Source organism: Chanos chanos, chromosome 1, assembly GCF_902362185.1.
Source record: "Chanos chanos chromosome 1, fChaCha1.1, whole genome shotgun sequence".
In the NCBI taxonomy this organism is placed as follows: Eukaryota; Metazoa; Chordata; class Actinopteri; order Gonorynchiformes; family Chanidae; genus Chanos; species Chanos chanos.
In genome coordinates this window covers 49,179,536-49,193,886 of record NC_044495.1, presented here as the reverse complement: position 1 = coordinate 49,193,886, position 14,351 = coordinate 49,179,536, and the positions used below count along the sequence as shown (strand labels likewise).

General features: G+C 40.5%; 1 protein-coding gene across 1 annotated transcript; it reads right to left on the bottom strand.

The window, feature by feature from the left end:
• Positions 1–949: 949 nt before the first annotated feature.
• On the bottom strand, positions 950–7,073 carry unc45b (unc-45 myosin chaperone B). Its single transcript, XM_030782021.1, has 19 exons — positions 6,912–7,073; positions 6,759–6,795; positions 6,384–6,559; positions 6,014–6,103; positions 5,749–5,916; positions 5,290–5,455; positions 5,003–5,173; positions 4,693–4,864; positions 4,109–4,409; positions 3,870–3,964; positions 3,539–3,680; positions 3,242–3,382; positions 2,958–3,085; positions 2,572–2,638; positions 2,272–2,385; positions 2,016–2,131; positions 1,746–1,863; positions 1,491–1,646; positions 950–1,210 (listed from the first exon to the last, which is right to left on the bottom strand). The coding sequence occupies exons 1-19, from the start codon at positions 7,071–7,073 to the stop codon at positions 950–952; spliced, it is 2,781 nt and encodes a 926-aa protein (XP_030637881.1).
• Positions 7,074–14,351: the final 7,278 nt, after the last annotated feature.

Below are 14,351 nucleotides of genomic sequence, written 5' to 3'. Positions count from 1 at the left end.
GCTTCATTTGCGATGAGACAAAGTATTTATATTAATAATTTTAGTATTATCTGAGATATTCACATCCGCATTGCCCGAAACCGGGTGGTGGTCAGCGGGAGAAATACAAGCTATCCTGAGCCGACTGAAACCGAAGGACTGGTCTGCTGTGGACTCGTTCCAGGGAATCAGCAACTGCGCGAACTTGCGGAGATTCTGCGCAAAATCGCAATTTCGTCACAACAGTAAAATGACAGCTGTTCAAAACTCGTACATGCTTTACATGACCGGTGAATTCAGCACATGCTCAAACTCAGCATAGCAAAACCCCAGGCTAATAAACATTTTTATTTATTTAGCCTGATTTTGTGACTGTGTCGAACGAGACGTTTTCCTCGGTCTCGGTTTCTCCCTCTTGGTGTGACGTTCATTAGCGTTCAGGAACCTTTGGTGGGTAATGTAGTACTGTGTCTTAGAATACGCATTAAAAATAAGGGTATTTTATTAAGTACGCTTAAATCCATATATATGTAATGGGTACTACTTTTCCTCTGATGTGTAATAGTTGACACTGGTCAACTTAAATTAAAAAGAGAACCTAAAATGTAAAATGGAATATAGTGTTGTATAGCGTGAGTGTATGTTCTGTGTGAATTCATAATCATCTGTGTTTGGCAGACCTGATGAGAGAGCTAAAAATAAAACCAAAGAACCACAAAACATATTTTCATAAAACTCTAAATTTTTATAAATACTTAGTGTAAAATACACAAAACCAAACAAATAGCGAAAAAGTCAAACAATTTTTCTGAAAAATGATTTCAAATGCCATACTAATCACTAAAGATACAAAAATAACAGAGGCTTTGCAGTCTTTCCACTTTCCCAGAAAGCAGACCATTCACCAAAGGCCTTTGTCTATCTTTGCACATCGCAAATGGATAATTCTAAAGCTTTCTTCTGCAACACTTTACGCGAAGGGCTTGATAAGTCCGAGATCCATTGCTTTGGACAGGCAGGTGCGGGCTGCATCGATAGCTGGCTGCCTCTTGGGGTTGTCTTCCTGTTTTGCTACAACTGAGAGGATCTCTAGCAACTCGCTCTCAATCAGCTTCTTGGCCAGCTCCTCGTCTGCATCCAACATGTTGTAGACGGCCACAATGCCTCTGTGTTGAATTTGGGGGTTGTCATGGAGACACAGTCTCTGCATAATCTCAAGCCACTGCCCTGTCTGTGGTTTGGGGGAAAAAAAAAGTATTTAGAAAGAATTTAGTCATTGGACTATCACCTCATTAGCTTCGTTAGCTGATTTAATTTTCATATGACTGTAAACATTGTCTGAATGTTACGTTTCTTTCTTTTTACAATTTAGCATTTAGCAGATGCTTTTAGCCAAAGCTAAAAGCAATACTCTAAATTGTAATTGTAGACACAGGAGTATTAAGTGAGGTAGTTAAGAAGGAGTTACGTCAGTTGTACTGGGGCACTTGAGTAAAACTAAAGGTACGTACCACTTTAGTAAGCTTGATGCAAAGTTTCTTCTGTGCCGCGGTGAGCATGGCCAATGCTCCGGCCGCTGCTCTCTGGAGTTTCTCATCATCCTCACCGCAAAGCAGAACAAGTAGCTTCAGCTTGTCATTGCCATCTTCCAGATACCTGTCTTGTACCTAATGGATCAAACAAAGACAAACGTAGAGTCATGTTACAATTCAAACCCACATGATCATTTGAAATCAATACAGATGCAATACAGCCCCTTTACTTACCTCTTTGCAGCACACCAGATTGCACATACATTCAGTGGCAGCTTGTCTGATTTGGTCATGGTCCTCAAACATGTAGTTCTCGATCTCTGGGAGAGCCTTCTCTTTCAGTATTTTGACCCTGAGGAAATAATGTGGGAATAATTTAATTGTCTATGATGATCATCAGGCAGTGGTCTGAACAGTAGAGCAGATACTGGGGCTTAATGTGTGTATAGCGTACAGTGCAACAACTCCTTGGCCGCCCTACTCTCGGCAAGCTATGACACTCACCGTAGCTTGTCGTTCAAGGCAGCCAAATTCGTGAGACCCATGAGGGCTTCGTAGTTCTGCATGCCGTCTCTCTCCGGGTGAAGCAGGAGAACCAGTGGGCGAACAACTTCATATATCTGCAACAATGACAAAGAAATGTAGAGTTAAATGATACAACTTTGGGACTTAGACTACTCTGACTAAACCAATATTTTTTAATGATATCTGTTTTCACACTGTAACACAAATTGAAGAAAAAAAGAAGACTTCCTCTTACCCTCTCCCCAGGAAAGGCAATCTCTGGGTTGGAAATAGCTGCAATCTTAGCCAATGCATGGGCAGCTTTGACTTTTCCTGCTTCAGTACCCTCCAGAGCCAATGGAATCAAAGCCTGTAGAGTAGAAAACCGAATACACTTGTTAATGAGCAGAAAACCACGTTACCCCTCTATGTTCTCTCTATGAAATTTATCTATTCAGAGCAAGACACCCATGGACTGCTAGACAAGTTGCACGTCACTGTGTTATTGTGTAGAGGATACCGCTGAGTGGAAGAAATCAGATCTAGAGTCACGTACCTTACCACCTCCATGAGCAACAATAGTACCACGATCTCTGGAATCTTCTGCCAAAGCAAGAAACACTCTGGATGTGCAAATGAAAAACAATGTTTTAACTTCTGTGGAAATATTTCTAAACCTGAAGAAGGTTTCTAAAGAATGAGATGTGGTAATTCAGATGCACTAGCAATTCTTTTCCTCCAAGACTGAAGGTTTGTGTGCATCTTGAGACGTACGTTAAGTTGAGACATAGGTTGAATTTAAAGTTTGAATTTGGGCCAATTTACCCTTCGAACAAGTTTTGTAAAAACAAAGGTATGCAGAGGATTATTTTCTAATTAAAGACATTAGTGAAAAGTGTTTGATATACCGTCACCATAACAGATTAACACAGTGTTTTGTACCTTGCAAGCATCTCTTTGGTCTGGTCAGTTAGAATGGTGCTGTCTGCTTTGACCATCACAGCAAGGGCTGAGGTAACACCAGCCTTCAACAGTTTTTTAATTCTACTGACAATAAAGTCTTTCTTATCCTGTAGAAAAGATACAGGCATGGTTAAAAATCCTAAAATCAACTAAACTTTCTTGGTTATAGTTTTAATCCACCCAAACAATTGGCTCATATATAACATGTTAATAAAGCTATTGAGGATGAGTGTAATTTAAACATGGAAAAGATCAGTCCTTACCTTAGGATGTTGCTCTGGGACATGCTGTTTGGAGAATTTGGCCAGCTGCACAAGCTCAGGAATAATTTCCTTTTTGTCATAGCTGTTGGTGCAGTTGACCAGTGTGCAGGCAACTGCATACAAGATGGTCTTATCTTTTGACTGTAAGAGGAAATCAGTAAGGTCATGTCACCAATACAACTTTACTTCAAGCAGATATGTAGTCCTAGGTTGGCCATTTTAATGGGAAACATATGGACAGTGCTTATCTTGAGAGTGTATTGAAATTAAGCCTTATCGGTTTATATTTTACAATACCTTGGCAAGTTCAAACATGGCTCTCATGGCAGGCTCATCCTCAACAAAGTCATCTTTGACATCAGCATCGTTGGTCAGGTAGGCCAGACCCTCAATAGCCCACTTCCTGGTACGAACATCCAGGGTGGGGTTGCACAGCCACCTAAAGCACACAATCAGGACAAGCTATATCAGCAGGCACAGTTTACTGAAACACAACATCAGAACTTGATTAAACATGAGATGAGAGCTGTGTCCTTGGAAACTCCCACACTACATGTTGCTGTTAATGGTCTTAAGTTCATAACAGCTGATTTTGAAGAGAGCAACTGCACAGTACTGTAACACTCACTTTCTGCACTGCTTGGCAAGTTTCTCAGTGGAACCTTCAGCAAATTGCCTCATGCTGTAGTCATCTCCTCCAGCTGAGCCCAGCTTACACAACCCCTGTGAAGCACAAAAGAAAGGAAAGAGGTACATTTAGGAAAAGTGACCAGCCATGCTTATCATCTAAGTAAACATCTGATCCCAAATCCTCGGTGCTCTCTCGAAATCAACTTGAAGAAACTTGGAGAAAGTTTGTCTGCTCACCACAAGAGCTCGGATCTTGATCTTCTCGTTCTTGGTCTTTTTGTAGAGGTCTTTGAGCAGAGACACACCGTTGGTGATGAAGAAGGAAGCTCTGCTCGTCTTAGTGGACGAATGAATGAGAGCTTCGACAGCCACCATCTGGTCCACCTCACGCTCCGAGCCACACAACGCCACCATGATCTCCATAACACCTTGACGACCCACCAAGATGTTACCGACGTCAAAGGGTCCTTGGAGAAGGCCGGACACCACGTTGATGGCATGGATGTTCTTGTCATTGTTATTGGGGTCAAACTTGCTCCTGTTGATGGGACCAAGCAAGATGGACATTTAACGATTTGTTGACATGTACAACTGACATGTACCACCTCACCAGGACAAATCAGTGAAAATGTTTCAAGGACCTGTATTTTAGATCAAACTTGAACATAACAGTGTTTCCTTGAGACATATGGTGTCTTGACAACAAAATTGCCTTCTACTTTTTAGTTTTTCAAACAACTGCTTAGCACTTAATGCTGAGGTTAGATCTCTAGTCCTAGCCGTTACCCCATTTTATTCTACCACGCAGGGCAATGACTCACTTGATATATTCATCACAGATGTCTCTGAAGTTGTCTCTTTCCGGGTCACAGCGTAGGTCATCGTAAATTTTACTTAGGAGCACACTAGCGATAAGCTGGGTGTTTTCAGTCATGGGTAACTGATCTGGTAGCTCAGGCACCTGTCCGCAAACCTTCAGAATCTTCCTCAGACCTAAAGTAGGTACACAAAACAAACATTAACGCTCATGCATTCTTTTCGTCTCTGACCTTTATTAGCATTTTTAAACCATTGTTAATATCCCCTGCCCACATCACATAAGTATTGCTATTCCAAATATTGTCAACCCACCGTGGTCAATTGTGAAGAGGGCCTTGGAGTGGTCAGGATCTTTCTTGTCCTTTCGTGGCACGTTCTTGGTCAGGAGGTTCAGAGCCTGGTCCCGACCATGTCCTGACACGTTCTTGCTGGCCACCATATCCAGGATTGCAAGTAGGATGGTCTTCAAGTCATTGCTCGTATCTGTCATTCAACAGGAGAGGAAGAGAAAAATAAGCACCCCACAAACTTTTCCAGAGCTTCACATTCATTTAGGTCAAGGGCAAAGAAATGCAATATTAGAAAAGTGTATCTCTTACCCAATACAAGCGATTCTTCCTTCCCATAAATTCTCTGGTCACTGCCAGTGAGGGAGTCGTACACACACTGGAACAAATTGCAGGTTGCCAGGGCAATCTCTTCATTATCCACTGCCATTATGCTGCACAGCTTGTTGATGCCCACAAGATGGATAATAGCTGTGGCCTAAATACACAACAATAAATACAGTTTAAATAAATAAATGAATAAATAAAGTTAGCCCTAAATATAGAAACGAAGTGGGATTTGATGTGCCAGAGGAGGAATTACGAGTGTCCTTCTGTATCTCCATATAATGTGTGTTACCCAGTTGTTTTACTGATAGTTAGAAACGGATAGAGGCCTTTGTAGAACTAAGACTAATTTTTAGATTTGTAATGCGGTGACGTAACATGTACAAGTGCTTGTCATCTCTGTCCTCAACTGACTGGAATGCATGTCCTGACTCTCGGCTTTACCCGTGCTTTGTGGCCAGTGCACATTCCTGCCAGGGTCCGGATGGCAGCTAAGATCATCTCGGGTTTTCCTGTGTCAATCAGTTTCATGAGCAGTTGCACACCATTGTTCTCGAAGATTCTCTCTGCACCCGCATCTTCTCTGGCCAGTACGATTAGGTTGTTTGCAGCCTTTGATTGGAACAAAATAAATTTCATTAGAAATCATTATAATACATGAATATCAGGTCTTACATGTATTCATCAGCACCGATGGATTATTTCACACCTTTTCTTTCTTGTCCTTGTCCATTTCATCATCAAGCAGAATATCAAACATGTTTTGGACTCTGGAATCTGTAGAGAAGGTTGTTTTCAGCTGTGGAAAAAAGCAAGATACTTGTATCAGACTCTTTGGTCTCTCAAAAACTCTCCAATATCAGATAAAAGAAAACTTTTGATATACCTTTCTATCTTTTTATATCACCTTTTATATTTATTAGTCATAAAAAAAATTATGTATATAAACATCAAATGTGTTTTCTGATAGCTTTCAGATTTGTGAATCTTAGGATGATGAAAATTAGACAATGGGAAGTGTAAGAACTAAAAAGTGTCTGTCTGTTTTCACTGAGGGACATCTGGAGAGGAAAAGTCACCTTCTTTTGGATATCAGCACCAAGTCTTCTCAGGGTTTCAAGGAAAGTCTTATTCTTGGGCTCCAGAGTGGCACATCTCTGCACATCTTTGAAGGCCATGTCCAGTTTGCCTAATTTCTCAAGTGCCTGACATCGTCTGTATAAGGCTTTGATGTCTGAGCCATCCACATCAATGGCTAAAAAAAATAAGACAAAAGTTTAACTTTTCAAATTCCACTGACGTAATACATGCTGACAGTAATATTCATGATTTGAAGATATATACTACTTGAAGTAGTATATATCAAAACATTTAGTTTCTGGAATTCGGCATTTTTCAACGACACTCTGAAATCTTTCAGTTTATGGAATTCAGCTTATTTCAACAGTACATACCTCTGGAGGCATCAGAGGCGGCATTGCTGTAGTTTTCCTGAAAAACAGAAGTGTTAAAAAAAAATTAAGATAAAGAGAAGGGAAGAGAAGAGAAGAGAAGAGAAGAGAAGAGAAGAGAAGAGAAGAGAAGAGAAGAGAAGAGCATGGACATACTTTTTTCAGGTAACAGGCCGATCTGTTTCTGAAGATGACAGCCAACACTTTCTTGTCCTTGCAAACTTTGATGGCTTTTGTGTAACATTCAATGGCCTTATCAATGTCGCCAGCTTGGAAGTACTTGTTGCCCTCCTCCTTTAACTGGACTGGGTCTCCCATCTAGAGGCAAAAAATACATGTTATTTACATTTTCTGCACACGTTGTCATCTCTACATCAATATTCTGTGTAAGTCTTTTATGTAAATTAAAACGAATATAAAGGATTTGAGAAACATGAGCACAGGCTCTGTAACAGAGGAGGGGAGTGTCTGGCAACACAAGTTTGAAGCATGTGGATCACTCATGGCGTGTCAAGGGCATGCTATAACATTTTACATGAGAACAATCAAATACTATGACATTTAAATAACTGGCAGTTGAGGCTGAGACAAATTTACCAAATTTACCCAAATTTACCCAATTTACCTCGCATAGACTGAAACAATTCTTATTTCCTATATCTTACTCATCTGCCATGCACATCCAAAGCTACAGGAATAATTACACTGAATAGAAACAAAGACGCCAAAAATATATGAATAAATGTTTTTGTCCGTACTCAAGTGTGTTTCTGTAATAACAATAATAATTATCACATTAACAAACAAAATCCCTGTAGATAAAAAAAAAGATACAAAACCTTTCAAAATCTACAAAAATAGATTAGATTATTATATTACAAATAGATTATTCTTGAACGATTACCGTTACTTTGCAAAATAATTTGAATTTCCTCACCGTGTAGCTGTGTGATTAGCTCCTCAGTGCTATCCCCTGTGACAAATGGCTAGGCAAGTGTTATCTAAAACTTTTAATGCCCTTCCCTTGTTCCTTATATGGGCATCAGTTTGCCCTCATGAGGTCTTACAACTTCCAGAGCCTACTGAATGGATAGCAACTTAGAAAGCCCATAGAGATATACTATCCACCTGATTAGTCTGTCCTAAGACCCCTCCAGACTTCAAAGTCCTCAGATCCACCTTAGTAAATTACATACCGTTGTGGCTTCGGGCTCTGCTGCTGTTTTCATTTCTTCAGTTCTGTGGTAGTTCTGTGTTGGGTGCTTGTATTGCTGTATTTCTTCTAGTAACTTTTCTTTTTTATTTTCTCTCTTCAGTCCAACAGGCCCCCCTCAGGGCCATTTATATTTACCCCTCATTGAGGTGGGCACATACCAGGATATAGGAACGAACCATTTTCTCTCAAGAGGGGTCCACCTCCTTTAGCATTCACACCTGAGGAGGAACAAATGCATTTGAATGCAACCCAAAGCCACGCCATAAGTTTATTTTATGTTTCGACCGTAACATTTCAGTGAACTGTGACATCAAATCATTGCCAACATAGAGAAACACTTTACTCATCTCTAGATGCAGGTCCTGCCTCCACCTTTTTTCAGATGGGACTGGCTCTGATATGGTCTATTTAGGGAAAGGCTATGACAGCTGAGGACTCCTCAACAGATGCCAGTGCCCCTCTGCTGAGGCGGGGGCTGGGTGGGCGCTTGCCTCGGACAGCTGGAACAGCACAGACTGGCCTGGTAGCTTCTAGAAGCCGAGCTCTCTCGAAGACTGTCTGGGAGACTTCCTTTGAGGTGTTTCTGGGTTTATCTTTACCTGCCGGTACTTCAAATGTCCTCCAAAAGACTCACTCTTTTTTCAGTCTCCAGTTTCTACCTCTTTCTTGAATTTTACTGAAATTGTGAAAAGGTACTAGAACTTTCTGTGTTACCGGTATAGAGTCACATTGTTTGTTTCATGGACTTAAGAGGGTCATTAAAGACAGTGAGAATAACTGTTCACCAATGATAAACATTAATCAACACCTCCGTTTCAACTGGTCATCACTTCATGTGGCCTGTCCCTCATTTTATAGTTTGTGTCCTGATATTTGAAAGAGCAGAACATGGACATACTTTCTCCAGGTGACAGTCTGTCTCTGAAGATGACAGCCAACGCTTTCTTGTCCTTGCAAACTTGGATGGCTTTTGTGTAACATTCAATGGCCTTATCAGTGTTTCCAGCTTTGGAGTACTTTTTTGCCCTCCTCCTTTTTATGTTACCAATAAAGAGTCACAATGTTTGGGTCAAAGACTGAGAATAACTGTTCACCAATGATAAACATTGATCAACGCCTCAGTTTCAATTTGTCACCACTGCACCTGGCCTGTCCCCCCTTTTATAGTTTGTGTCTTGATATTTGAAAGAGAAGAACAGAGAAATATTTTTTTTTTAGTCTTTCAAGCCAACACTATAGTCATTGTCTTCATCCCTACAGCTTTGATCAGTTTTAGATGACTTTACGTGGTGTATTCCTATTGTTGGACTGTTGTGAGAAGAACAGACTAGAACTGCTTTAATGAGAGAGGATAACAAGCTTGACACCCTGTCACAACACAAGACTGCCAAAGCTGTTTTTGGGAACAGCTGTTGAAGGTAGTAGTGTGGGCCATATGTTACTTCTCTGGGGTAGCCCTGAGTCTTTGTTTTGGTGAAAACAGTTTAAGGAATGGCTGTTAGAACAGAAATCATACATTTCACGAGCAGGTCTGCCTAACAGTCAAAATCTTCCAGGCGCAAATCGTCATCTTGAATACAATACAAGACATTCATATTTAACAAATGATCGACGTGCTGAGAAAGAAACGGGAGACACAGCTAGTGACGTCATTTAATACACTTGCGGGGAAAGTATAGTCTGACAGTGTCAAACAATATGCCGTGTTGTGACCTGTAGAACAACATAAGTCTTTTGAATATACGATACAGTTTCCATCTTTGTCGGCAGATGTCGCCAAGAAAATGGTTGGATCTCAAAATCACAGCAAAAGGCGAACGACCAAAATAATTTAAAATACCGTGCTCAAAACAATTGTCATAGATTACACTATATGTCAGCATTGTCACTAACATACGACAATTTCACACACTAGCATCACCACCACAAGAACTGCCACCAATCCTAATACGACTATTGGATTTTTTTTTAATAACACTACTGTTAATCTGAATACATTTCTTGAAAAATACTCTTCATCCCGTCCTTGTCGATAAAAGATGATTCTTATTGCTGAGTATGAACATGCTAGACCGCTTTATCCCTCTAGATGGCCTTGTAAGTCTTACAGTTCACACTAACCAACTCTTGGAAGTTAGTTCTCAGAAACATTGAGCTGTGTGTCGTATCAGAGGCGGAGACTACAGGTTTAGAGGGATTGCGTGTTTCACTCATCAGTGATACGTTGAGGTACAGTGGAAAGGTGCTCTTTTGGTTGAGCTAGGTACTTCATTCTCTCTGGTCCCTCTCTGGAATATCACCCATCGGCAACGCATCGTGCTGACATCAGGATCATCGCATAAAAATAAGGCATATATCTAGGTAAGAGCTAATAAGCTTAATGTTTTACAATCTTAAATTCGGTTTCAATACACCTGTCCGTAGAGGTCTGTGGTACCGCTGTCGTGGCATCAACCAGATTCCTCAGCGCGAAACAGAGCTACGTTTATCAAAGCTTTTCTTTTTCTTTTTCTTTTTTTTTTTTAAACTTCAGGACTGAACAGGTTAGTAGCGCGCGTGAGAACAACCTCTGAGGACAACGAGTCCACTTTTTATAACAGTCCAAAATTAGTAGGCTACATGTTCGCCAAACAGTTTTTCGCTTATTGCCATTCAACTGATATCATATCGTACTCTGCCTTATTTTAAATGTGTGAAATTACGTAATATTGCAGGGAAGTGGTATCTTACGCTAAAATAAATGCGTAGAGACAGGATTTCCCACACACTTAGTTTAGACAAAGAAACAAAAAGGAAAACAAATACAATTTTACAGTTTGCCTTCATTCCCAAAACTTCTGTGAACATGTTTTACATATGTTGGAGTTGTGGATACTTATTGGGGTAACATGTGATCTATAGCGTGATGTCCCGTAACTAAGTCATTAAAACAGACCCATACCTAGAGACGGTGCTGTCACATGTCTCAGAGAGACAATAGTCGGAAGGCTTTCACCACTTTCCTATTGTGTTTCTGTTCAAGTTCATTTCAATTCCTTGGACATGATCCAGTAGACACTTCTTACAGTCAGTTAGACTTTGTTCCTATGACAACTTTCTTATTGACTGCAGTTCAGTTCACATCTTCAGCTGATCAAATGTCTCTGTGTCTTTCTGCCTCCTTCACTTTATATGAGCTGTATGTTCAAAAGTGACTAATTATAGTATTTTATGTGGAAGGGATAGAACGTGAGTGAATTGTTGGAGTAATTTTAGGGCTTGGGTTGTTGTTAGAGACTTGCTTTGCTTAATTGTTTCTTTGAAATGATCCCAAATGAAAATGAAACAAATAGTTAAGTTCTGAACTTTTGAAGCACACACAAGCGCGCGCACACACACACACACACACACACACACACACACAAATCATCATCATAAAAGTCGGGAACCTCACATACAGCTGCCTGAAGTTCATCTTAGGTTTTGACTTGAGTCAAATCAGTTCGTAATTATGTTTGTTTAATCTTTTCCTCATCTGGGAGTGCACAGCACTGGCAGTCTGAAGCTTAACGAACACCCAGTCCTCCTGCCTCACGCCCTAGCAAATTCTTCCTGTTCTCACAGTGGCCTGTTACATTCCTGCCCCTGAATGCCCATTACAGTACGCCGTCTCCCCACCGCTCACTGCGTTGGGCTGCCCATGCAAAATATTTCCTGTCAAAAGAATCAGGCGCGGAACGAAGCTGCCCTAATCCTTTGTCATCATCGCTACATTCCTAATGGGACATCGATAAGGAGGTTCCAACAAGATGCGGTACATGAGGACCAGCACAGCCAAACCTAACTGCATTCGCTGAAAACTTTTTTTTCCGCCTAATAACTTTGACAGAAAATCCCGAGAGAGTGTTTGTTTTGGTCATACAAACATACATACATTCTCTCTTTTGTTTGCATAAAACATTGACAAGAAGTCTAATTAGTCTGAGCAAACCTAGAGAGAGGGAGACCAAACCTACAGACAAAAAAGCTGAAAGACAAGGGCTCGGACATGCAAATGTTTGTTTCCTGTTTTTACATATTGAACATTCAGACAGACTTGCAAAGTGAGGACAGTGTCACAGATCTTGCGTGGAAATGGTGAAATTAACGTTTTGAAATATTTGGGTTTGAAGTAAGGGACCCTGTGACATGCACTGATGCACATTATGACACAGTATGGTCCAATCCGTCGGGCAGTTAGCAGATTTAAACATGAGATGATAGAGCCCTTGTTCTGGAATACAATATTTGTTTACAAACACACAAATATTTAATGACGTCGGTTCTGTAATCCTATAGAGTTTTTCTTCTTGTTTTTGACAGGGATTATATCCGATCCATAACATGTTCATGATTCATAGGTTCAGCTCATCTTTGTTTTGAGGTTGCCTTCCCTTCATTACTGCCAAAGGTTATCGTGACAGTGTTTTTGAATTGAAAAGCAGCAGATGCAAAGCAGTCCTTTCAAAAAAAAAAAAAAGCATTGCAACAACGCCACGGTTTTTTGTCACACCTGCCTCTGGGAGTCGTCTGCACTGTGGGATTATGTAACCTTTTTCCAGTTTGGAACACATGACTTTGTTTATGACTGCAACGGATTTCATTTGCATTTCAAACACTTTCTTCTGAAATGATTTTGGTAATTCAAAGCATGATCCTGAACTGTGATAATATGTATGTGTGTATATATATATATTTCTATGGGGTTTCCCCCACTGGGAAAACTGAGAAAGTGGGTAGTATTTTTGTGTTCATGGGTGGCCCACATAATTTATGCGTAATTTATGCGTAATATATGCGTTTTCTTGATGTCTGTCTTGGCTATGAGTTGTTCATGTGATCTGGGGTCAAAAAGCGCTCTCCCGTCTCATTACCTCTGAGGTGCTAGAGCCAACAGAGGAGTCTGATAATACAGCGCAGAAACATGTTAGCCTCGTTTATGGTTATGTAATCTGTGTCTTGTCTGTGTTTTTGCAGCACTCAGCTGTTACGTTTACGATTCAGATAAATCTTGTTTGCGTAATTCATGGAACCATCCTGCCTCACTCAAGAACGGTACTGGATATTATTTTAAGATTCGGTTTATCTTTTGAAGTAATGGTCATGTTCAGACGTTTTGAAGGTGAACATGTCCTTCCTTGTGCTGAAATCAGAAATTTCTTTTTCAGTCTCACTCCCTCCATGATTTTGGCAGATGTCCCCCTGTCATCGGTTTTCAACCTTGAGTGAGTCATGCAAGGTTTTTCAACCCTTGTGTTGGTACAGTCAATATTGTGGAGGAGATCTCTTAACACTAGGAAACATGCAAATGTTGTACCTAAAAATGCTGCAGCTGTGATCTATAATTAGCAGGTACTGTAGATAAAGTGCTTGCATCACAGGCATCAGGTAAATTTTTTTTTATCTGTTAGGATTAAAGAAATGAGCGAGAGACATGTTTCTTTAACCAGTTCTAGAATTTTTTATTATTTTGTCATTACCTCCCATTACATTCCGAAAGTTTACTTTTCTCAAATGAATTATCGTATTTTATCAGCCTCTCTCCTACTTGAGCAAACACAGCTTTCGTTCTCATTGTAAGTCCTTGTGAGCAGGGTATTGTGCACAAAATATATACTTCTGCCATTTCAGCAAACAATATTATTACATCGTCATAACAGAGCAAAGCAAATTAGGAATAGACCAAAAAGAGAGTGAATCTGAATTAGGAGGAAAAGGCCGGAAAGTTCTACCAAAACTCAGAGTGAGGTAGAAGTATGACCGTAACATTAGAGGAGGGACAAATAGCTTATTCCACTCTGCCCACCTTTAACCTAGTAAACCTGAGACCTTTCTAATACTCAGTCACGAAGTGGTAAGAATCAGTCCACGCATTCTTCACATTTATCTTGCAGAATTTGCTGAGAACTCTAACCTATCTGGAGCCAAAGGGGATCTATAAATATCAAAAGTCAATAATATGATGTCTGCCCCATTGTTCGTTGCTTTGGTTATGCAACTGGAATTGAATCTCATCAAAGGCATATCCTTACCCTTTCATCTTTCTCTCTCTCTCTCTCTCTCTCTTTCTTTTTTTTGAAATCTTAATCACCTCCAACGGCAATGCTTCCCGAGTGGCCTCTTGAATTTCCTGGAAGGAGCTGATTGTCTTGCTCCTGGATGTTGCCGGCTGTTAGTCCTGCCCACCGCTTGCCTCGGGGAGAAGCCTTTACGCAGGCATTGATTTGCGGTCAGGTTGTTGTTGTTAGTTTTTTTTTTCTGTCTTGTGTAAGAGACTCTTGATGGGAGAGGGAGGAGGTTCTTCTGTGACAGAGGTTTTTTTCAGAGCTGCCCTCTGTGATGAACGCCAGAGGAATGTAAAA